At 58.1% G+C, this 24,039-nt stretch overlaps 1 protein-coding gene across 10 annotated transcripts in view; it reads left to right on the top strand.

Annotated features, from left to right (window-relative positions):
• The window catches only part of RASA3 (RAS p21 protein activator 3), a 118,862-nt gene that overhangs the window by 74,457 nt on the left and 20,366 nt on the right, over positions 1–24,039 (top strand). For 5 of the 10 annotated variants that reach the window (XM_035294933.3, XM_078337683.1, XM_078337791.1 and 2 more), the window contains 14 exons: positions 642–718; positions 2,163–2,243; positions 2,629–2,701; positions 4,916–4,992; positions 8,961–9,065; positions 10,666–10,822; positions 11,334–11,482; positions 12,216–12,330; positions 13,182–13,256; positions 14,491–14,614; positions 15,911–16,017; positions 17,711–17,788; positions 19,564–19,641; positions 20,525–20,598. In XM_035294933.3, coding sequence (XP_035150824.1) covers positions 642–718; positions 2,163–2,243; positions 2,629–2,701; positions 4,916–4,992; positions 8,961–9,065; positions 10,666–10,822; positions 11,334–11,482; positions 12,216–12,330; positions 13,182–13,256; positions 14,491–14,614; positions 15,911–16,017; positions 17,711–17,788; positions 19,564–19,641; positions 20,525–20,598 — 1,370 coding nt within the window. Of the gene's footprint in view, positions 1–641; positions 719–2,162; positions 2,244–2,628; positions 2,702–4,915; positions 4,993–8,960; positions 9,066–10,665; positions 10,823–11,333; positions 11,483–12,182; positions 12,331–13,181; positions 13,257–14,490; positions 14,615–15,910; positions 16,018–17,710; positions 17,789–19,563; positions 19,642–20,524; positions 20,599–24,039 lie in introns of all 10 variants that reach the window. The other 5 variants (XM_054252030.2, XM_054252036.2, XM_078337638.1 and 2 more) reach the window with 1 other exon arrangement.

Raw genomic sequence — 24,039 nt, 5'->3', positions numbered from 1 at the left:
GCATGCACAGACAAAGCGACACACACAGCTGCACATACAGACAGGCACACACAGCAGCACACACAGATAGATGGGCACAGACAGTGGCACACACAACCGCACACACAGTGGCACACAGAGACAGACGGATCTGTAGAGAGACAGGTGGACCCGCAGGGTGGCCTTGCTGGCTGCTCTGCTGGGAGCCCCCGTGAGCCTTGCTCTCTGCGTGAGCTCTGAGGTTGCTGCGGGCCTTCATTGGCCTTGCAGAGGGAATGTAAAGGCAGGTGGTGGCCCCTGCTCGGGAGAGGGCTGTGCTTCCCTCTGCCTTGCCCCGACAGACACGCAGAAGCAGCCTGCAGTGCCAATGCGTCTGGGCAGCTTCACTGAATGACCATCTCTCACACAGTTGGACCCCTCAGTTCTGAGGCAGTGGCCTGCTTTCAGCCTAGAACTGGGAGCCTGGGCAGCCACACAGGGCCGAATGGTCAGGCAGTCAGCTCTCCTGGAAGAAGGCCACAGCCTGGAGACTGCATCCTGGAGGGTGGAGCAGAGGGGCTGATGTGCCCTCAGTGGGGGCAGGGCAGAGCCACCTGCTACCTTGGCCTTCTGGGCGTTCCCTGGACTACACAGCCCCTGACACCCCATCCTGTGCCTTGCAGGGCAAAGTCCACCTGGAGCTGCGGCTGAGTGAGGTCATCACAGACACTGGGGTCGTCTGCCACAAGCTCGCCACACGGTAAGACACGTCCTGACCAGGGAACAAGCGTAGCAAGTGGCATGTCTGACCAGGGAACAAGCGTAGCAAGGAGCACACAGGATCTTCAAACAAATGCATGAAAATTTCCAGGGCTGGTGGCCCCCCAGGATGATGCTGTTTTAGATGTCCTGGTCCCCCAGGATGACGCTGTTTTAGAGGTCCTGGCCCCCAGTATGACGCTGCTCTAGAGGTCCTGGCCCCCCAGGATGACGCTGTTTTAGAGGTCCTGGCCCCCCAGGATGACGCTGTTTTAGATGTCCTGGTCCCCCAGGGTGACGCTGTTTTGGAGGTCCTGGCCCCCCAGGATGATGCTGTTTTGGAGGTCCTGGCCCCCAGGATGACGCTGTTTTAGAGGTCCTGGCCCCCAGGATGACGCTGCTTTAGAGGTCCTGGCCCCCCAGGATGACACTGTTTTAGAGGTCCTGGCCCCCAGGATGACGCTGTTTTAGAGGTCCTGGCCCCCCAGGGTGACGCTGTTTTGGAGGTCCTGGCACCCCAGGGTGACGCTGTTTTAGAGGTCCGGGCCCCCCAGGGTGACGCTGTTTTGGAGGTCCTGGCCCCCAGGATGATGCTGTTTTAGATGTCCTGGCCCCCCAGGGTGACGCTGTTTTGGAGGTCCTGGCCCCCAGGATGACGCTGTTTTAGAGGTCCTGGCCCCCCAGGGTGACGCTGTTTTGGAGGTCCTGGCACCCCAGGGTGATGCTGTTTTAGAGGTCCTGGCCCCCCAGGGTGACGCTGTTTTGGAGGTCCTGGCCCCCCAGGGTGACACTGTTTTAGAGGTCCTGGCCCCCCAGGGTGACGCTGTTTTGGAGGTCCTGGCCCACAGGATGATGCTGTTTTAGATGTCCTGGCCCCTCAGGGTGATGCTGTTTTGGAGGTCCTGGCCCCCCAGGGTGATGCTGTTTTAGAGGTCCGGGCCCCCCAGGGTGACGCTGTTTTGGAGGTCCTGGCTCCCAGGATGATGCTATTTCAGATGTCCTGGCCCCCCAGGGTGACGCTGTTTTGGAGGTCCTGGCCCCCCAGGGTGACGCTGTTTTAGAGGTCCTGGCCCCCCAGGGTGATGCTGTTTTGGAGGTCCTGGCCCCCAGGGTGATGCTGTTTTAGATGTCTTGGTACCCAGGGTGACGCTATTTTAGAGGTCCTGGCCCCCAGGATGACGCTGTTTTAGAGCTCCTGTCACACACTCTCGGAGTCCTCGCTAAAGCACGTGGTCACCTTAGAAGTAGTGTTTTGGGGTTTTGGAAATGGTTAGCGTCATTCAGTGTCACACCAAGGCAGTGTGGCTGGTGTGGCCCTCCCTACCTTCCAGTGAGGAAACCACATCTCATGGCTTGAACTCAGCCTCTTGCCTGACGCGGAGCTGTCTCACCATTTCCCCGGGGCATCCATGCCCCTCCTGACCTGCCTCTGCTTCTTTCCACAGCATCGTCGAGTGCCAGGGCCTCCCCATCGTGAACGGGCAGTGTGACCCTTACGCCACTGTGACACTGGCGGGGCCCTTCAGGCAAGTTGCCTCACACCTTAGGGGTTCTGTCCTGGTCCTGGGGGAGCTGGGCTCTGGCTCTGACATCACGAGGCTGCTGCCGCATTTGGGAGGAGGCAGGAGGATGCACTTTGAGGTAGAAGATGTAATTTTTACTTCCTTTGTCTTCTTTATTGCTCTAAAGTTGCTTTGTAGAAAAGAACCCGGCGTGCTCATCACGCTAGGTATTTTGACTCACTTGGTGTTCCTCATTTGCATACCATCTGGAGCTGGAGACAAACAGAAATATTTATAAAATAAATAAAGGCAATAAGTGACTTGTGCATTTGAGAGCTCAGTTTTACAGACAAGCGATTTGGAATCAGCAGCGTTGCTTTCATCCCAGTCCTTTCTCTCTCGATCACAGATCGGAAGCAAAGAAGACAAAAGTGAAGAGGAAGACCAACAACCCCCAGTTTGATGAAGTGTTTTATTTTGAGGTTGGTGTCTTAGGGGGATGAATGTCAAGTGGATACTCTGCGCCTGAGACACATTGGCAGAAAGTCTGGATCAGAACCATCTCAGTCTCTTCCCTCTGGAAGTTCCTTCCAATCCCCAGTCAGCCGGCCCTGGGGATTGGACCCATGGCCCCCAGGACCTTCCCTCCCTTCCCAAGAGAGAAAAGCCTTTCCTTGTCTCCCAAACTGTCCCAGATTTGAGTTAAAAGATGACAAATTAATGCTTTCCAAATTACCAGGACTTTGGGGTTTTTTGTTGTGTTTTTGCCTGCTCTGCCCAAGCATCCCTGAGTGGGCAGAAAGCTTGTTCCAGTGGAAATAGGCAAGTTTTCAAAGCAAAGAGGGCAAAGGATTTGGACGCAGAGATCCTCTCAGAACGTGAAGCACCAAAATCTGTGAAAAGGAGGGTGCAAGAGCTGCCCCTGGTGGAGCAGGACCCACCATGCAGTTTTAGGATGGCCCCACCTTGTGGAGTGGGGACCTGTGTGTGGCCAGCGTGGTTTTGGGATGGCCCCACCTCATGGAGTGGGGACCTGCGTGTGGCTGGCATGGTTTAGGGATGGCCGTATCTCGTGGAGTGGGGACCTGCCATGTGTCTGGTGCAGGTGTGGTTTGGGGATGGCCACACCTCATGGAGTGGGGACCTGCACGTTGCCAATGTGGTTTCCAGACAGCTGAATGTCACATGGAGGGGGGACCTGCTGTGGGGCCGGCATGGTTTTGGGATGGCTGTGTGCAGGGCTGTTCCTTGTGGAGTAGGGACCTGCGTGTGGCCATGTGGTTTGGGGGCTGCTGTGTGCAGGGCCTTTAGGCGGATGCTCTTCTCATCCGCAAATGATCCTGTGTACGGGCCTTGGAGACGTTGAGGATGGATGAGGCCTCTGTGGCAGGAATGTGGCCAGTCAGGCCTGCAGGGTTGGGCGGGCTCCCCAGAGCCATGAAGGCTGAGTGGGGCTCACAAGCATGCAGCTCTGGGGGGACCATAGGAGAAAGGGGCTCCAACGGGCCCCACAGTCAGAGGTGGGAACTTGGTGTCCGAAGCTGGGGCCAGGCTTTCGGGGGATGTCGTGAGGAGGGCTTTGGAGGTGGGATCTGTTTTCTGTCAGACGGAAGCCCTCACTGATAGGCGGAGAAGATGGTTTTGCTGGAGCAAGGGAGGCAGGGTGGGCCTGTTGGAGGGGCAGGAGGCCTGCAGCACAGACCCAGTTCCAGGCGGCAGCTCCCCCTTGGGGAGGAGGCATCACCTCCACCTTTATGAGATCGGGAAGTTGGGGGAAAGCAAATTTGAGGACAGAAGTGTATAGGCCAGGAAGGAGGAGGTGTCTGGAGCCCTCAACCAAAGCAGAGCACTGCCTCTCCATGGTCTTCACCTCAGATCACCAATCAGGAAGTGCAAGCTCAGAGCTTAGGCAGTCTTGGCAACATGATTTTGCTGTGAAACCCTGCATCAGAACTTTGAGCTGAGAGCTCCTGAGCCCACACCCCACTGAGCCCTGGAGAAGGCGGAGTAGGGAGGGAGGCCAGGCAGGAGAGAGCCCTCCTCGTAAACACGGGTGGCCTGGTGCATGGCTGATGGTGTTTAAATCGGAACTCGAGGTGGTAGCCAGCCTGTGAGGAGGCCTCTTGCTCGGCTACACGGGCCCTGCTGGCTGACGAGGTGTCTCTGAGCCTTGACCCTTCATGCCTCCACTCCCTTTCTGTTCTAAGGAACCCATGGTGCTGAGGCGCCAGGAGGAAGGCAGCAGCATCTTCACCTTTCCGGAGTGCTGGAGTCTGTTGGGTTCAGGCACTGGGGCCTCACACTTTTCACTTCCTGTTGGAAAATGGAACCTGGAGGTGGGGCCGTGGAAGGGCAGCTCTGGCTTTGTCTCCATGGCGGAGGGTGGAGAGCCCAGAGCAGGCGCTAGCAAGGGGCTTTTAGGTCCCCAGAGCCTGGCACTCATCAGCAGCTGCTCGGAGGGTCCGGCCATGGCTGTGAACAGCTTGGGGCAGGTCCTCCCTAGGGGCACTGTGAGTGGGAGATGCTGGCACTCAGGAAGCCAGGCCTGAATCCCAAATCACACCTGGTGCCTTCCAGTTGTGCACCTTGAGTGGCGCGTGGGTGAGCGCAGAGGTTAGGCGGCTGGGGGCCTGGGTCCTCATGGAGATCCCCCTGCCTGGTGAAGCGTGGTCTCACCACTTTCTCTCTGGCTCCAGGTGACCCGACCCTGTAGCTACAGCAAGAAGTCCCACTTTGACTTTGAGGAGGAAGATGTGGACAAGCTTGAAATCAGGTGAGTGAGAAAAACTGGCTCTGCATTCCCCTCTTAGTGGGTTTCACCCAAGCTCCTCAGCTCTTTTGTCTTTTGTTTCTAAATATAGGGGCATAGACAGAAATGAATTCCCGTTTTCTTGGTAATTTTCACAACAGGATGTTAGAAGTTTTGGCTGAAACAAGAGCAGGCAGATACCAGGTGGGCAAACCTGAAGTTAGGACTCAGCTTGCAATACCCGCTAAGAGGCGAAGCCAAAGGTCCACATCCCACAGGCCCACAAGGCTTCGTCCACCTGGACTGGCGGGGGCCGGAGCCGTTCTTAGGGTCTCGTTCTAAGCTCTCTGCCCTCTGTGGGTGCAGTGCTCACTCGGAGATCGCAGGGCCTGGCACGTTGGCACAGCACCAAGCCCTGACACAGTGGGACCCACTGCTGAGGTTCTTGGCTGGGCGGCCTCTGCAAAGACCCTGCACCAAGTGAAACGCTGGGGTCCTGGGTTCACGTTTCCTGCGTGTGGTCATAGAACCTGTGTCTTCAGCCTTTGCCTATGGAGCCCCCCACTCTGCTTCCCTTTCCTGGCTCCTCAGTGCCTCCCACGGGAAACGGGGGACTCACCTGTGAGTTCATGCAGGTCAGGACGTGATCTCAGGCCCAGGATTTAGAGAGCTCCACAATATGGCTGATTCAGAGTCCTGGGGAGGGCGGGCCCCAGAATGTGCCCTTCCTGAACCCTGCTGGGTTCCCACCTCCCAGTAAAAACAAGCTGGACTCCTGTTTCTTTTTGAATGCAGCTTCTGTTCCCTCCATATCAACGAATGCCCCCAGCCCCTATGAAGAGGCAGATGAACCTCCCCTGAAGCCCCCAAATCTTTACGTGTTAGACAGAGAAGGAAGGAAATGGCTCCCTCCTGACCCTCCCCAGCTGACCCTGAGACCTCGAACCTGGGATGTCCCCGAGCCTGGGATGTCCCCAATCCTGGGATGTCACTGAGCCTGAGATGCCCCCGAGCCTGGGATGTCACCGAGCCTGGGATGTCACCGAGCCTGGGATATTCCCAAGCCTGGGTTGTCCCTGAGCCTACAATGCCCCTGAGCCTGCGATGCACCTGCTTTCTTTAGGTCATTTCGGAGAATGTGCTAGGCATCAATTCCTAGTCACACTCCCTCCCAGGGGCTGGCACCGCCCCCAGGGGACCCTGACTCCAGAAGCTCAGGGTAGTCGGACACTTGGAGCCAGTGTGTGGCTCAGGCCCTGTGGCTGTAGGGAGGCCTGATGCTGTGGTTGAGAACTGTAGGTTCTCCCATGGGACAGGGTTGGAATGTCCCTGGTGTGGTGGGTCAGATCTGCCTCGCGTGGGTCAGGTCCTGAACTGTAGGAATGTCCCCGAGATTGTGGGTCAGATCCGCCACCTGTGAGTCAGGTCCTGAACTGTAGGAACTTCCCCGAGGTGGTGGGTCAGATCCACCTCCCATGGTTCAGGTCCTGAACTGTAGGAATGTCCACAAGGTGGTGGGTCAGGTCCTGAACTGTAGGAATGTCCCCAAGGTGGCGGGTCAGATCTGCCTCCCATGGGTCAGGTCCTGAACTGTAGGAATGTCCCCAGCGTGGTGGGTCAGATCCACCTCCCGTGGGTCAGGTCCTGAACTGTAGGAATGTCCCCGGCGTGGTGGGTCAGATCTGCCTACCGTGGGTCAGGGTCCTGTGGAGTGAGAGCGTCCATTGGGAATTTGGCAGCTACCCTGGTGTCCCAGCCCCGCATTAAGTCTTCGATGCTCTGAGGTCCCGTGTGCCCCCAGCTCTGCTTCTCTCCCTCCTCACTTTAAGTCCTAAGGGAGGGTCCTCTCCACTGATTCTCAGAGTTTGAGCTCCATTTTTTAATGTTTCGGCCTAAACCTTAGTTTCTGGTGCTTCACGGTACTGAGCCAGGGGCCCCAAGACCCTGAGCCTGGCGTCTGAGGGAGCCCTGCTGGACCTGCCTCCCCAGGGACTCACAGAAAAGAAAGAAGCGCCGTCGTTGTTTTCTATTCACATCAAGCTTTGAATTCAGGAGCGAAGTCCTAGTCATTACATTTTTTAAAAGCATCCAAAACATATTTTAAATGTTTCTCTTATTAAAGGCAAATGCACCTGCCTCGCCACTCGGCACGTTTCTAAAGTGTCCGTGGGCAGATCGGGGGTGCCCTCGTGTTCCTTCTGAGAGTAACACACTGTGGGTTCCTGTGTGACCTGCCAGCCTTCCCCGGCCCCAGTTGAGACTGCTCCTGTCGGACGGGCAGGGCCTCTGTGGTGCTGTTGCCCTGCAGAGTTTGCAAGGGAAACAGAATGACCACTCTGGAATCTTCTCCCCCCAGGGGATGCCCCGATGGCCACAGTGCAGTTAGGCCTGTGGGGTTTCAGCCCCATGGGTGGGGCTAACTGTGCATGACTGTGGGGTTTCAGTCATGTGGGTGGGGCCGGCCACACGTGACTGTGGGGTTTCAGGTTCTTGGGTGAGTCCTGGCAGTGAGGGACTGGGATGTCAGCCCTGTAGACTTGTTACAGCTGGGGATGCTGTGTGTGTCTCTGTCAGATAGAATTTCATGGCCCCAGGTCTGAGGGGACATGCACCATCCTGCACTGGGACAGAGTTAGTGGGAGCTGCCGTCCTGTTAGACTTTAGCAGAGGCTCCACAGTCCTGGAGATTTGGGGACTGTGCTGTGGTCCATGGCCACGGGTGGCCCAGCCACAGTTCTCCCTGCTGTGGCGTGCACAGCCCCTGAATCCACTTCCTGTCCCAGGTCATGAGCAGTCAGTAGAGACAGGATTCTACATTCAGGGCCAAGGGCTTCACAACCACTGGGTTTTGTTTCAAGGCATGTTTTCATGTTGAAAGCAGAGAGCCCCTGGCTGTGGAGTCAGGCAGCCCGTCCGCCACAGGCACCCCCCTCTCTCCACCCAATTTCTCCATCATCCCCTGTGCCGAGCCCTGCAGATGGAGGCTGCCAGGCCACATGCTGGGGTGGCACTAGAGGCACACGCCACAGGGCTCTGGCGGTTTTGCTTGCCTGCCATGCATAGGCTGCTGGTGCTGGGTCTGTTGTGGGCAAAGGGAACAGATGGAGCCAGAGCCAAGAGCGGCAGCAGCCATGTAGTTCCTGGGTGATGCGGGGACGCCCAGCTCCCTCCTGGCATAGATCCTGGGGTCATGTAGCTTCCTCTGATCTAACAGCCTGGGTCTGCATTCAGGCCTATAGCCTTCCGCCTTCCTCTGCCTGCCCATTCACCCCTGGGAGACGATCATCTTTATTCCAAAGCCACAGGCTGGTCTGGCGTGTTTTAAACGTGCTCCATGGGCTGGTGTGTTTTAAATGCTCTGTGGGATGGTGTGCTTTTTTCTGTTTTTTGTTTGTTTTGTTTTTGAGATGGAGTCTCACTCTGTCACCCAGGCTGGAGTGCAGTGGTATAATCTCGGCTCACTGCAACCTCCGCCTCCTGGGCTCAAGCGATTCTCCTGCCTCAGTGTCCCAAGTAGCTGGGATTGCAGGCATGTGCCACCATGCCCAGCTAATTTTTTTTGTATTTCTAGTAGAGATGGGGTTTCACTGTGTTAGCCAAGATGGTCTCGATCCCCTGAACTTGTGATCTGCCCGCCTTGGCCTCCCAAAGTGTTGGATTACAGGTGTGAGCCACCACACCTGGTCTAGCTGGCATGTTTTAAACGTGCTCCATGGGCTGGTGTGTTTTAGACATGTTCCGTGGGCTGATGTGTTCTAAACGTGCTCTGTGGGCTGATATTTTTTAGATGTGCTCCATGGACTGACGTGTTTTAAATGTGCTCTGTGTGCGGATGTGTTTTAAACGTGCTCCGTGGGCTGAGCCTCGATACAGACTCTGGAGAGGTGTTGTTGGCTCCACCCTGCTCCTTGGGGGACAGAGCATGGCTGGTAATCTCTGCTCCACCCGGGCTGCCCATCATCGGCTAGAGCTATACCAATGCTGTTTTTTAGAGTTGACCTCTGGAACGCCAGTAACCTGAAGTTTGGAGATGAATTCCTGGGAGAACTAAGGATCCCGCTGAAAGTCCTGAGGCAGTCCAGCTCCTATGAGGCATGGTAAAGTGACGTTGTACCTGGAGACTGCCGTGTCTCTGAGAGCCACAGAAACACCTTTCTGAGCGGAGAGGCCACACATGCTGGTCCTCGACTGTGCCCGGCACCCACCTGCTCTTACTTTGCATGTAGCTCTGACAAGCTCTAGCTTGATGAGTTTGCCCCACAGCAGGGGAGAAACTGCAGGCGAGGAGAGGCTGCAGGGGTCACACTGAGAAGAGACTCACGATGCTGGCACCTCAGAACAAGATGGGAAACATGGGTGGAAGCAGCCCTGAGCCGCCAGCAGCTCATAGGGTCTGACCCGGGTGAAAGTGGGGCCCTAAGCCACCAGCAGCTTGTGGGATCTGATCCCAGATGAAAATGGGGCCCTAAGCCACCAGCAGCTCATGGGGTCTGATTCTAGGTGAAAGTGGGGCCCTAACCCATGAGCAGCTCATGGGGTCTGACCCCGGGGGAAAGTGGGACCCTAAGCCATGAGCAGCTCGTGGGGTCTAACCCTGGGAGGGCCTCAGCCGCCGGTGCAGGGGCCCAGGACACACTCACGGCAGGTCCTGCCTTGCGGCTGCACTCCCAGTCTTACTGTGGCTCCCAGCAGCACCTCCTCCTGAGGGTGCTTTGCAGGGTTTTTCACTCTGCTCTGCACCTCTAGACCTCAGGGGTTAGCTCGGCCTCGGAACTCACCCCAGGGCACGACGTGTGCTGCTGCCTCCTGCCTTTCTTTCCTGTTTTCTCCAGGTGCTTGGTGTTTTGTGGGAAGGATCAGGCCATTGTTTCATTTTGCCTCCAGTTCACGTGTGTCCCTTAGTGACACGCAGCACCTGGGAGGCCTGGAGTCACGGGAGGCATGCACTCCCAGGCGTGACCATGTGCTGGGGCTTCACGCCTCATGTGTCTCTCTTCTCTGCCCTGCATGTAAGGCCAGCTTACCATCCATCTTCACTCTGTGAAAGCCGAAGCCGAGTTAGGCTTTTTCCTTCGCTGAGCAGACCCCTGGCCCTGGTAGCCAAGGCAGCCACCAAAGACCCCAGAGAGCCAGGGGCTAATGCCTTAGACACAGGCTCTGCCCACCTGAGAGCTTAGACTGCCCGGCCCCTGGGTCAGAGCAGATAGGGCTCCTGGGTGAACACATGGCTAGAGCCAAAGACAGAGTGTGGCCGGGAGGAAAGTCCTCACAGTGACCACGTGCCCAGCTGGCCTGCTGGGCCCCACCTCATGACACCAGAAGCCACTGCATGCTTTGGTTGAAATAATTTCCATGTCTATGCACTGCTGCCACTGTTGGTGTGCGTGTTCACAGTGATTACTGACACTCCTGCAGTGGTTCCCGGATGCCCATTCCCTCCGCGTCGCACCCCCCACCCTGCCCCCATCCCCGTTTCCCGCACTTGACTCCTGGGTCTTTGGCTCCAACATTGGCCTCCTGGGGATACCTGGTGACCAGCCCTTCTGGGGGTCTTCTGTGGGGACTTCTCCGGGGGCTGCACTCTGGAGTCCTGCAGGGTCACCCTCCTGTCCGGGCAGCTTGGAGCAGGCAGCTGGGCTGCCCCGAGAGCTGCTCCTTGGTGACTGCAGCCTCACATCGTGTGTCCCTCCCGCCCAGGTACTTCCTCCAGCCCCGGGACAACGGCAGCAAGAGCCTAAAGCCGGACGACCTAGGCTCCCTGCGGCTGAACGTGGTCTACACGGAAGACCACGTGTTTTCTTCTGACTATTACAGGCCTCTACGGGACCTGCTGTTGAAGTCTGCAGACGTGGAGGTACTTGTCCACACCATGGCCTGTGGGTGTGAGTGGGAGGTACCACCTGCCTGGGGCCCCGCCCCATACCCGGGCCCCACCCCTGAGGGCACCTCCTCGCAAGGGGGCCTTTCCCACACCTCCCAATCCGGCCTGTTTCCCACCTGGATGCCTGGACCCCTTTGCTGGGGGCACCAGTCCCTCTGTAGCTAGAGCTGTAGGAGCCTGGTGGGGCTGAGGACTCCCTGCGTCATCTGAGGGGACCCTGCCATCAGGGTCTCTGTTGCCGCAGGGGCCCTAGAGCCAGCTGCATTTGGGGATTGCTGGAAGGAGGTGCAGACATCCCTCCAAGGGCCCGGGCCTGGCCAAGCAGCGGCAAATGGGAAGTTCTGATGCTTTTGTGAAATGCGTGTTTCCGTGTCAGAAAGAGGCATGTCTAATGTGGCTGGAAGTGAGACCCCAGCCAGGGTGAGGACAGGCCTCTGGGGTCCCACACCCCGGGCCACAGCACTGACCCTGCTCCTCCCTGCAGCCTGTGTCAGCGTCCGCGGCCCACATCCTGGGTGAGGTTTGCCGGGAGAAGCAGGAGGCAGCGGTCCCGCTGGTGCGACTCTTCCTGCACTACGGCAGGGTAGTGCCCTTCATCAGTGCCATCGCCAGCGCGGAGGTGACGCGGACACAGTGAGTGTCTGCTCCGCCCATCCCGCCCTGCCCCGGGAGAGCCGCTGGGACCTGCTGGGGGGGGATGGTGAGGTTGTTGCCCAGAACAGCATCCTGGCCTAGGGCTTGAGGAAATTTGAGGGCCCCAGGCTGCCCCAGAAACCCTGTTGATTCAGGCTTGCTTTCACATACCCCGTTAATGATTTTTTTTAAGCCCCATTTGCCTTGGAAATCCCTGGGAGAGTGTGTGGGTGGGGAAGGGAGACAGCTCCCAGGGCTCCAGGACAGCTCAGGTCCCCTCCGGGGGGCACTTTGGGAGCCCACGAAAATAGGGCACCCCTTCTCTCAGGACCTGCTGAGCGCTGCTTCCTGACGCCCTGTTCTAGAAACTTCTGGCTGCACCTGTGGCCACTGTAGCTAGCAGGGGGGTTTGCTTCTCCGCTGGCCTCAGATGCTGCCAAGGTCCAGTGCGAAATTCTCTGTGCAGGCACAGACTGCAGAAGGCGGGAGGGCAAAGGCTGGCTGGCTCCCTCTCAACTGGTAGTCACGCGCACAGCCAGACAGTTCCCTCTGGCCCTGTTGACACAGGACTGTTCTGTGGGCAGGTCTTGAGCACCTGGCCCGGCCGTGCTCCCGGTAAAACGTCAGGAAGCTGACTGATGGGCGTGTGCAGGCGGGTGTTGGGGGAAGGCTCTGTTCCGACCGTACTTCTGCATCCCAGGAAACAAAAGCTGTCTCCACCACCATTTCCCAGGGACCCCAACACCATCTTCCGAGGAAACTCACTGGCGTCCAAGTGCATTGATGAGACCATGAAGCTGGCGGGGATGCATTACCTGCACGTCACCCTGAAGCCTGCCATTGAGGAGGTGAGCGCAGGGCCCAGAGTCCTCAGCATCGTGGGGTGTGGGGAGGATGTCCCCCAAACGGAGAGCAGCATGCAGGGATCCAGCCGGGCAGCAGTCAGGCTTGAGTGTCTGCCCCCCCCGGGCTCGCTGCAGAGATGCTGTTTCATTCACTTTAACAAGAGGATGTTCCCTGTATGCTCAAGAACCTTCCAGATTCACCCAAATTAAAACCACCTACATGCAAGAAAAACCTGGCTCTTCCCAGGAAGACCCTCTTTCTCCACATGACCTGGGGTCCCCTGTGTCCGGGCCCTGGCCACATGGCATGTTTGAGCTGAGCACCCAGCCCTCATCCGACCCTCTGATGTCTGCCGGGCTGTGCCCCTTGTTCATGAAGGGCTTTGTAAACAGGCTCTTTGCAAATGTGAGAAAATTTAACATAGTATCCTGGTTTGCTCTGTCGGTGAAATCGTGGCAGCATTTTGAAGTAAAAATATGATCAAAGCCCGGGGTTCACGTACCTTTCTGAGAAAGCCTGGCGCTTCTGATCACGGCGTGGATCCGCCCCGTGCCTGGCACTTGTGCCTGACCTTTTGCTCACTCCTCGGCAGCCAGTGACACATACCCTGACACATGCCCATGGTGGCCCCCTTGCAGCCGAGGCTCGGGGCTGACACCACCCCACTGTGGCCCTGCAGTCTGGCCAGCCTAACCATGCCCCTCTGTGCCTGTGGCTGGGCTCAGGGAGCTGTCGCGGCACTTTCTGAACGAGGCTCAGAGTCTGCATCTCAACCGTGCTGAGACCCCCTCCTTCCTCCCTGCCTGTGCCCCCAAAACCAACTCACAGAGCCCCGTCTTAAACCTTTTCCCAGATATGCCAGAGCCACAAATCCTGTGAAATTGACCCTGTGAAGTTGAAAGATGGAGAAAACCTCGAAAACAACATGGTAGGTTTCGTTCATGAACAAACGCAACCAAGCCAGTCACCTGCTGGGGGTTTTCAGCCAGGGGCTGCCAGGAAACTCCATATCACCTGGTGACCCCAGTGGGGTGGGAGCAGGACGGGACGTGGGGATACCTGTTTCACCCACTGCAGTACACTAGCTGCACTGCTGGGAGGCCTTGGCCACCACCTTCAGCCCAGCCTTCACCCCTGGCTCTGCTTCCCGTGGGGTCCAGCCTGCGCACGGGTCTCTGCCTCCCCTGGGGGGGTCCCGGCCAGCTCTGCATACCCTGGGGGGTCCCGGCCAGCTCCACCTCCCCTGGGGGTCCCGGCCAGCTCTGCATCCCCTGGGGAGTCCCAGCCAGCTCTGCTTCCCTTGGGGGGTCCCGGCCAGCTCTGCCTCCCCTGGGGGGTCCCGGCCAGCTCTGCCTCCCCTGGGGGTCCCGGCGAGCTCCGCCTCCCCTGGGGGTCCCGGCTAGCTCTTCATCCCCTGGGTGGTCCCGGCCAGCTCTGCATCCCCTGTGGGGTCCCAGCCAGCTCTGCTTCCCTTGGGGGGTCCCGGCCAGCTCTGCCTCCCCTGGGGGTCCCAGCCAGCTCTGCCTCCCCGGGGGTCCTGGCCAGCTCTGCCTCCCCTGGGGGTCCCGGCCAGCTCTGCCTCCCCTGGGGATCTGGCTTCTGCCCAGCTCTGCCTCCTCTGAGGGGTACCAACCAGCTCTGCTTCCCCTGGGGGGTCTTGCCAGCTCTGCCTCCCCTGGGGTGGTGGCTTCTGCCCCTCCCTTTTCCTGGGACAGGAGGGCCTTCCCAGGCTGTCCCCGCAGCTGTGTCCTGCATTTTAAAACAGCAAAACTCCCTGATGTTGAACTTTCCCAGCATTTGAGTCTCTTCACATGACACGTCATGCAGAGCGTGGTGCTGGGGCATCTCTTATGTAAATGGAAGGACAGAGTTCTTGCTTGGGAAGGCACATTCTAATGAGTTCCTTCCATTCCCCGCTCAAAGTCAGGGCAGAGAGGGGAGCTGGTGTGGGGCCCTGAACAGGGTATGGTGACTTTCACACATGAATTGCCGCAGCTCCCAGCACGTATTTCAAGGGGTGGCTATTCACGTGTCTCGTTGCCGTGGCTACCCTGCACCCACCCTCAGCCCCTCCCCACTCGCCCCTCCCTGGGTGTGCCCTGGTACCAAACGTGCCCACGAGCAGCCTCAGGATTGGGTCCCAGTGCCACGTCCTGTCGCAGGAGAACCTACGGCAGTACGTGGACCGTGTCTTCCACGCCATCACCGAGTCTGGGGTGAGCTGCCCGACCGTCATGTGTGACATCTTCTTCTCGCTCCGGGAGGCGGCGGCCAAACGCTTCCAGGGTGAGGCCCCCAAAATGCTCATGCCACTGAGAAATGGCCGCGGCCCGTGTAGGCTGACTCCCACCCAGGCTGAACCCCCCTGGCCACTGCTGAGAAATGGCTTGTGCAGGCTGAACCCCCACCGGACTAGAGCTGCAGGATCGTGAATCCCAAATCAGACACTGGATTTTCCTGGAATTTTGTGTCTGGGCCAGTGTTCCCCAGTTCACGACTGCAGGGGTCTCTAGGGCTCCCAGCCCTGGAGTTCACAGTGGTCTCAGGCAGGGCTGGCTGGGCTTAGTTGGGGTGGGAGGTAAATTTTCCTGGTATGGTCCCTCCCAACTGGTTTTCCCAGTGGTTTATTTTTCTGGCTGGCCCTGGTCAGGTAGGAGGTGATTTTTCCTGGTATGCCTCCCGCTCCGGGTTTTCCCAGTGGTTTATTTCTGTGACTGACTGTGGCAGGGCCCACAGTGCTGTCGAAGCCTCTGCCCGCCCACGTCTTTGAGGAGACAGGACCCTGGGGGAGCTGCTGCTTCCTGGAACCCCCAAGCCAGGGATTCCCCAGGGACCTGGGCATCAGGCACCCAAACCCCACTTCCCAACCTTGCTGACCCATGGGGAGGAGCTGGGTGTCTGCAGCCCCGTCTCCCACAATGCTCAGGAGGTACCGCGACCCTGCCGCGACCTGGGCCCTGGCGCTGCTGAGAGGCTCCTCCCTCCCTCATGGAGCCAGCTCCTCCCTCCCTCATGGAGCCCGAGCCTGGGTCCTGGTGTGTCCTTTGACCTCACGACAGCTGCAGTCACCACAGGTGGCCATGGCCCTGCAAAGCCATCCACGCTTCTGCATCCCCTCAGACAAACGCTGTCCCCACTGCTGGTTCCCAGGACGTCAGGCAGCACATGATGGGGGCACAGGGGTCCCAGGAGGCCGTTTCCAAGCACATCCCAGCCCCAGGCCCACTTTGAACAAGGAGGAAATGAAGAGATAAACACATCCTCTCGCTCAGATGAGCAGAGACCACTGCAGAATGAGTCTGTGACAGGCCAGGCACCAAAGGGGCTGCACAATGTTGTAGTGATGAGAGGTGGAGAGAGATAGAAACAGAGAGAGAGAGAGAGAGAGAGAGAGAGAGAGAGAGAGACAGAGAGAGACAGATGGAGAGACAGAGAGAGAAAGACGGAGAGAGACAGACACGGGTGAAGAGAGATGCAGGATGGGCTGGACTTCCCTGTGGACCCTCAGGGGGCTGGGGCGAGATGTCCCCACAAGGCCACTGTGCCCCAGGGAAAGGGCCACCCCTCCTCTGTCTCCCGCAGATGACCCAGACGTCAGGTACACTGCAGTGAGCAGCTTCATCTTCCTGAGGTTCTTTGCACCGGCCATTCTCTCCCCCAACCTCTTCCAGCTCACGCCACACCATACGGTGAGTGACCAGCCAGGAATCGCAGCCTCCTGAGCTGTCCTGGGACACTGGCCTGGGTCAGTGCATGTGTGTGGCTGCGGGGGGCTGTGTGGAGTGTGTGGGGAGCAGGTGTGGAATGCATGTGGAGTGTGGGGTACGTGTGGAGTGGGGTGCATGTGGAGTGTGGGGTGTGCATGGAGTGGGTACGTGTAGAGTGTAGGGTGCGTGTGGAGTGTGGGGTGCATGTGGAGTGGGGTGCATGTGGAGTGGGGTGCGTGTGGAGTGTGGGGTATGTGTGGAGTGTGCGGTGCATGTGGAGTGTGGGGTGCATGTGGAATGGGGTGCGTGTGGAGTGTGGGGTGCGTGAGGAGTGCGGAGTGTGGGGTGCATGTGGAGTGGGCTGCGTGTGGAGTGTGGGGTGTGTACAGAGTGTGGAGTGTAGGGTGTGTGTGGAGTGTGGGGTGCAGAGTGGGGTGTGTGTGGAGTGTGGGGTGCATGTGGGGTGTGGAGTGTGGGGTGAGTGTGGGATGCGTGAGGAGTGTGGGGTGTGGAGTGTGGGGTGCGTGTGGAGTGGGTGTGGAGTGTGGGGTGCGTGTGGAGTGGGCATGGACTATGGGGTGCATGTGGAGTGGGTGTGGAGTGTGGGGTGCGTGTGGGGTGTAGAGCGTGTGTGGACGCTCCAGGTCCCGGCACTTCCTCGTTGCAGGTCGTTCACTGACCTTTCTGTTTCAGCTGTTGTACGTTCCAGGGGAGTGGAGACACCTTCACAAAGCAGTGGATGGTTGGGCCAGGGTTTTTGCTGCTGGTCACAGCTGTGCTCTCCTTCCACTGCCTGTCACATGTGGAGTATTGATGATGGCCTGGTTTGACGTGTCACCCACGTATTGAATCAATAGATCCCTGTTCAGCACCAGCTTGCGCCAGGCCCCTACGTGGTTTCTGGGGCTGTGGCTCTCAGGGTGCGGGATCTGGGGTGATCATGTTGCATGAGCAGGTGTGGCAGAGCTGGAAGGAGCTGGCCAGGGTGAGGGATGGCTCATTACCTGGCACTTTTTTTTTTTCTTGAGACGGAGTCTCACTGTCACCCAGGCTGGAGTGGTGTGATCTCGGCTCGCTACAATCTCCACTTCCTGGGTTCAAGCAATTCTTCTGCCTCAGCCTCCTGAGTAGCTGAGATTACAGGTGTGTGCTAGCATGCCTGGCTAATTTTTTATATTTTTAGTAGAGATGGGGTTTCACTATGTTGGCCATGCTGATCTCGAACTCCTGACCTCAGGTGATCCACCCGCCTCGGCCTCCTGAAGTGCTGGAGTTACAGGCATGAGCCACTGCACCTGGCCCCGACACTTCTATGTTGGCCTTTAAACCCCATGAAGGCTGAGATGAGCCCCAGGCAGGGCCAAGAGACTCAGCGCCCCAGAGCGGTGACCCCTGATGCCTTCTGCTCTGAGATGCACCCTGCACGCTGGGCCGTGAGGGTGGATCCCCGTAGTGACCTCCGACGTTGCCTGTGGGATGTTCTCAGCGGCTCCTGGGACTGTGGGGTACCACTCCTCCTGTCCTGTGTCTGTGTCACTGCCACTCTTGCTTCATAGCTCACTCACCAGCCACAGCGGCTCTGAGGTGATGCCTGCATCTCATCCTCAGTGGGTCTGGGGCAGTCGCAGCGTTTCTGTGCAGCTGGCATAGACCTTTCTCCTTCCCGCCTCCCCAGGACCCCCAGACGTCCAGGACACTGACGCTCATCTCCAAGACCGTGCAGACCCTCGGCAGCCTATCCAAGTCCAAGTCTGTGAGTCTCTCTCCTTCAGTTTCTAAGGATAACTGATTCTTTTCTTTTTTTAGAAGACAGGAATGAAAAACCTCCCACATTAGAGAGAGTTTAAGGTAAAAATCAACAGTAAAAGCCGGCACCATATCCCCTGCTGACGCCCAGGACCCGAGCGCCCTGGTCCCAGCCACCTCTCCCCTTATGAAGTGAACCTCTTGTCTTTTCCGGGAACCTGTGGCTTATTGCTGGTCCTGTGGCAGGGGCAGCCGGCGCATCTGACACGTCAGGTGTGGGAGCAGCCGAGCGGGCCGGGCAGGTGGCCTGACCTAGGGCCTCCTGTGCATCTTCCACATGCAGTCACCTCTTCCCAATGCAGCAGCCTCTTCCTCCCAACATGGCCGCCTCCTCCCCCCCCGCCCTGCCCCCTCCTCCCCATGCATACCCTCCTCCCCATGCAGCCCCTCCTCCCCACTCAGTCTCTCCTCCCCACTCAGCACTCTCCTACCCACGAGGCCCCCTCCTCCCTACACAGCCATCTCCCCATGCACACCCTCTTCCTCACGCAGTGCCCCCTTAACATTCGGCCCCCTCCTCCTCATGCACACCTGCTTCCTCACACAGTGACCCCTCCCCACCCAGTATCCCTTCCCCATTCGGCCCCCTCCTCCCCACACAGCACTCTCCTACCCACTCAGCGCTCCTCCCCATGCAGTACCTCCTCCCTAGCCCCTCTCGCCCTGTGGATATGAACTGCTGTCTGCCACCCTCGTCCCCTCAGACCAGATTCGGTGCCGCTGGGCCGGGGTCCCTCAAGCATCTGCCCTGTTTTCCCCTAAGAACACCTGTGTGTGACTCTCGGTGTGGGGAGATCAAAGGCTGACAGTTGCAGGTCCTGGGGGCAGTGCTCATGGTCGGGGCTGAGGCTGTCTCTGCGGGAGCCCAGCCAGGGCAGGATGAGGGCTCCGGCTGGAGAGGGCTGGGCCATGGTGCACAGACATCCCTGGACTCCTGGTTCCCTGTTCTTGGTGGGGCCTGGGTAGAAGTGAGGGCTTTGGGGAGCAGGGCCCCCGCTGAAGGAGCAGCCCCCTTGGGAAGACGTTGGGTTTCTCTGAGTCCCATTGAGTGAAGACGTGCCATGCCCACAGGCAGGCTGAGGTGCGCTGACCGCTCTTCTCCACCATCCAGGCCCCGAGTTGGGGGCTGGAAACTCCATAACAGGCACCTGTGCCTCCTCCGAGGTCTGCCCCAAACCCACCTCATTTCACAGCCAGGGAACTGTGTAGTGGCCTCAGCGTGGAAGCGACAGGAACTAGGGGTCGAGCCTCAAGAATGGTGGCTATGAAGGCGCCCCCCAGAATCCCTGGGTGCCTCCCTTCCCCACATGACAGAGCTCCCTGCCCCCTCTTCCCACTTCGGAGTGGCCCTTGTGCCTTGATGAGAGATGGGTGTGGTGGCTCTGGGACCCTGGCCTGTGGCTGCAGCTTCCCAGGCAACCTCTTCTGCCCCGGCATAGCTCTTTCTGAGCCTGGGACGCAGGTATGAGGGACACTGGGGCTGGGATGAAGTCACTGATGCCAAAGGGCTCTGGAGGCGACATGGGCATGCATGGGTCTGAGGGTCTCGGTTCGCGCCTGAGCAGTTTCTGCTGTTCATCGTCCAGGCCCTGCACACGCTGGGTCTTCGAGTGTTGATATCCTCATTTAGGCTTGAATAATTCTTGCCTCTAGATTTTTCGGATCTGGGCCGTGAGCCGAGGTGCTTGAGGCTGTCTTCAAGTGATCTCCGTTTCATTTTAGGCGAGTTTTAAGGAGTCCTACATGGCTACGTTTTATGAATTCTTCAATGAGCAGAAATACGCTGATGCGGTGAAAAATGTAAGTATTGACTCCCTCCGGCAACCCATGCTGTGCCCGGGAGACAGAGCTGCTCTTTTACAATTTAGATAAACCCCACGTGACACAGACTTGGCCTTTGATGGTTTAAACTGTCAGGGCATTCGATCCATTCAGCGCTGCCTTCTCTCACAGTCGATAAACTCTGTGGCCACCGTGGGGCCCTCACCTGTCCCGCTCTGTGTCTGAGCCGCCAGCTGAGGGCATGTCCCACCTTGGGGTGTGTGATGGCCGGGCTCACTCCCAGCTGCAGTCCTGGAGCCCTGGGGCCCACACCCACTGTCAGAAACGCCGTACACGGGAGAACACCCAGACCAAAGGGCTCTGCTCCTCCCGATGTCCAGAAGCAATTTCAGCGTCTCTCAATGAAAACGGCATCGAAGGGACACCATGAGCTCAGAGCTGTCAGGGACAGACAGGGTCCAAAGAAGTCATGGGACAGCAGAGCTGTGTGGAGTGCAGGCCCCTGCCAGGGAGGCCAGGACGGTGGCCAGAGGGGAGGCGTCCCCCAGGAAGCTGCTGGGATCCGGGTGGGCCAGAGCCTCCTGGCTGCTCAAGCCCTGGATTCCCCGTGAGCGTCACCCCTGGGTGGCCTCTGCAGATGCAGGTTGCTCTCCAGGCATTTTGCCTGAGTCAGCCTCACCACCTACTACCTCTCACCTGAGACCTCCCTGGCAGAGCCGGGGCTAGGGCGGCACAGTGAGGAGGAGAGGCCCCACTGCCCTCAGAGAAGGACTCACTTCCCCACATTCTGTCTCCGCCTGTATCGGAAAGGAGGCCCTGGCCGCTGATTCCGTTGTTCCAGGAGAGCCGCACACATCTGGCGTGTGGCTCCCCACAGTGACCCCATTTCTTCCCACTCTAGTTCTTGGATCTGATTTCGTCCTCGGGGAGAAGAGACCCCAAGAGTGTTGAGCAGCCCATCCTGCTTAAAGAAGGGTAAGGTGGCGTCCGGCAGGGCAGGAGGGGAGAGATAGATAGGGGCCCTCATTCCCCAAAGCACTGAGCACATTCTGGAAGATTCCGGGGGTTGGGCAGCCTTCTCCCTCGCTGGCAGGCAGCCTGGGGCTGGGGCTTTGGCCCCTGGCAGCAGCACGGCCTCCTGTGTGTCTGCTGGGACTCACCGGGAGGTACCCGGGACCTGGCCTCTGCCTGTGCCCAGCGGGTCGGTGGAGGGTAGCGACACAGCATCCACGGCACAGGCCCGTCCTCCCTCGGCCTCCACCCAGTGGAGCCCACCACCCTTCCTTGTGTAAATACCGACACATCTGCCCGATTCCACCAACCCCATCCTGTGGCCCAGCTTCCTCTCCCAGCTGGGGCTCCACTCTGCTGGGCACAGTCCATGTTCCTGCTTGTCATGTGTTTGTGTAAACGTCAGGGGCAAAGATGCAGCTTCACTGCATGTGTGTGTTGCACAGGCAAAGATGCAGCTTCAGTGCATGGTGTGTGTTGCCAAAGCCGGGGCTGCCAGTGTGGTTGCCACCTTAGGGGCCACTTTGTGCTGACGGTGATTTCTCATCCCTCTTCTGCTGCTGCCTCCCACCTTTCCAAGGCTTCAGCATCTCTGATTCCAAACACTCCATGTCCAGAGACCCCCAACCCCGTGTTTAGCTCCCACATGCCAGTGAGAAGCTAAATCCCAGGGCGTTTGGCTTTTCATTTCTGAGTTGTCTCCCTTGAGGTAACAACCTCCACCTCCATCCATGTTGCAGGAAAACTAAGGTTTCACTCCTCTTGACGGAGTATGTCGTGGTATATTTATGCCACGCTTCTTTATGCAGTCGTCCATTGCTGGACGCGTACGTGGATTCCGAGTCTTTGCTATTGTGAGTAGTTCAGTGGTAAACGTATGCATGCAGGTGTCTTTTTGGTACAATTGCTCTTCCTTTGGGTGGGGCCCTGTGAGGGATTGCTGGTTGGAATGGCAGCTCTGCTTTTAGCTCCTTGAGAAATCTCCGTGCGTGTTCCTTGAGCACTGTGCTGATTTCCATTCCCCACCAGTATCCTCCAAATCCCTGACAGCATCTGTTATTCTTCCACGTTTATTTAATCGCAGCTGTTCTGCCTGGTGTGAGCTGGGGTCACAGGCAGCTCTGTTGGGCCTGGTGTGAGCCGAGGTTACAGGCAGCTCCATTCTGCCTGGCGTGAGCTGGGGTCGCAGGCGGCTCTGGTTCTCATTCCTTGGGTGATGAGCCAGGCTGGGCTTTATGTTGTGTGCTTGTTGGACATTTGTTTTCTTTTGAAAAATGTCTATTCCTGTCCTTTGGCCACTTTTAAATGGGTTATTTTTTAACTTTTTTAAGTTCTTTGAGTTCCTTCTAAATTGTGGCTATTAGTCCCTTGTAGGATCCGTTTGCAAATATCCTCCCTTTCTGTGGGTTGTCTGTTTGCTCTGCTGGTTCTTTTGCTGTGCAGAAGCTGTTTAGTTTAATTAAGTCCCATCTGTCTATTTTTGTGGATACTCCATTAGAGCTGTCTCTGTTCAAACCTGGACCATCCGTGGGTCACTGCTGGACCACACTCTAATGTGTGGTCCATACCCACGTTGCTGTTTTTCTTTTAACTTAGTCATATATTAACCAATAACATTAGTAATACACACATTACATAAGTTCACAACATTCAAAGCAACAAATATTCATCCTGTAATCCCTAAAGCAATGCAGGACACCAGGGCTTGGGTGCCTGACGCTAAGAAGCTGTTATAGATGCCAGAGGCTCAAGGACAGGTGCCTCCCGGAGGCCCCAGATGCAGCTGAGACTCCACCAGCTCCTTCCAGCAGCTGTGCCACATGCCATCTATTGCCAAGGTTTTGATTCACCAGGACCCTGATTTTCCCGCCCCCAAATCAGCCTCTCCTCCAGTACCTCGGCTCTGTCACATCCCCAGACCCAGAGCCACCCTTAGTGTGCCCGTGCAGGGCCACCCTGGTGCCTTGGTTCTGCTGTCTCAGCTGGTGGTGGCAAGCATGTCTTGCATGTTCCTCCACGTGTGGAGGTGGTGAAGACCGTGTTTCCTGAGGGCTCCCTCCATGCTCAGACACTCCCAGACTCTACTGTCTCTCAGTTCTGTGTGCCCTCACCCACTGGGACACAGGACCAGGGCCTCCGCAGTGCAGGGTGTGTTTGCTGAGTTGAGTCAGCTGTGCCTGCTTGGGCTGAGCTGCTTTCAGCCGGAGGCTTCTGGCTCAGCCGTGGCTCCCGCCCCCACACGTGATGGTCCCGGTTAGAAAACCGACTCCTTGAGAGCCAGGTACCCTGACCAGACCCGTGCAGTGAGGAGCCACCGCCTTCTCTCTGCTCAGCGCTGCCATGACCTAGAAAAACTTGCTTCATACATGAAATTCACATGCAGCCTCATCCACCGAAGGCCCTCAGAAAGCTGGGGCTCTAAAAAAAATCCTAAAGCCAAACACATTTATAACAAGACTACTCCTCAAATCCAACTGCTGTGTGGTCCAGAGTATTCTCAGGGGCGTCCTCCTGCCCTCGAGGTGCAAGCTCCCCGTGGAGCTCCTGGTCCCACCCCACCCCTATCCATCCGTGCGGCCCCGCCCTGCCCATCCCGCTGGTCCTCAGCAGCCTCCCGGGCAGCCTTCTACATCCACTGGTTGTGAACGGCACTGTCTGGCGTCTCCTGGGGCTTCTACGTCTTCCTGTGGGCGTCCATAGCTCTCTGGCCTCGTCGTTGCTCAAAGCCCCTCATCCCACTTCCAAGAGCATGTCGCTGGGCGTGCTCTTTTAAGGGGTTTCCCACCCCTACCCACCGTCTCTCTACGTGTCCTTTTAACTGGAGTTGCGCCTCCCCGCTGTCTCCGTGTGTGCTCTTTTAAGGGGAGTTGGCATCTCCCCCCATCTCCCTTCCGTCACTCAGCTTGGGGACTCGTCCTCCACCTCCACCTCTGGCCTCCAGTCACCCTGGCTGCTTTCTTCTCCAGCTCAGCCGCCGGTTCTGGTCAGGGACCCCCACCCAGCGATGAAAGCTGATCCTCAGAGGGTCCTGGGCTGCCAGGAGGACGTTCGAGGTCCCTGCCTGGGGCCAGACCTAGGGTCCTCCTCGCTGAGGCCTTGCGTCTTCAGTAGCCATCCTGTCTCCTGCTTCCCACATTTCCTGAGGACGCAGCCCAGCGGTGCCTTCCCACACTGAGGCTGGCCCTGAGGGAGGCGAGTTTGGTCTGGCGTAGCCGTCGTGCGTGACTCCTGCTGTACCACGGGCGTGGGTTTTGTTGCAAGTATCGTCCACTGCTTGAGCCGGCCGCACATCCGCTGTGGGAGCATCGAGTTGGTATTTCTGGTGGCAGGACCACTGTTGAAAGTTCAGTGTGAGGTGAGAGGCTAGAGACCTCCCAAAACCTGGCGCCATCACCACTTGGTGAT

The sequence above is a fragment of the Callithrix jacchus genome, chromosome 1, assembly GCF_049354715.1.
Source record: "Callithrix jacchus isolate 240 chromosome 1, calJac240_pri, whole genome shotgun sequence".
NCBI lineage: Eukaryota > Metazoa > Chordata > Mammalia > Primates > Cebidae > Callithrix > Callithrix jacchus.
Note: the sequence above shows the minus strand (reverse complement) of the source record. Positions and strands in the feature narration are given on the sequence as shown.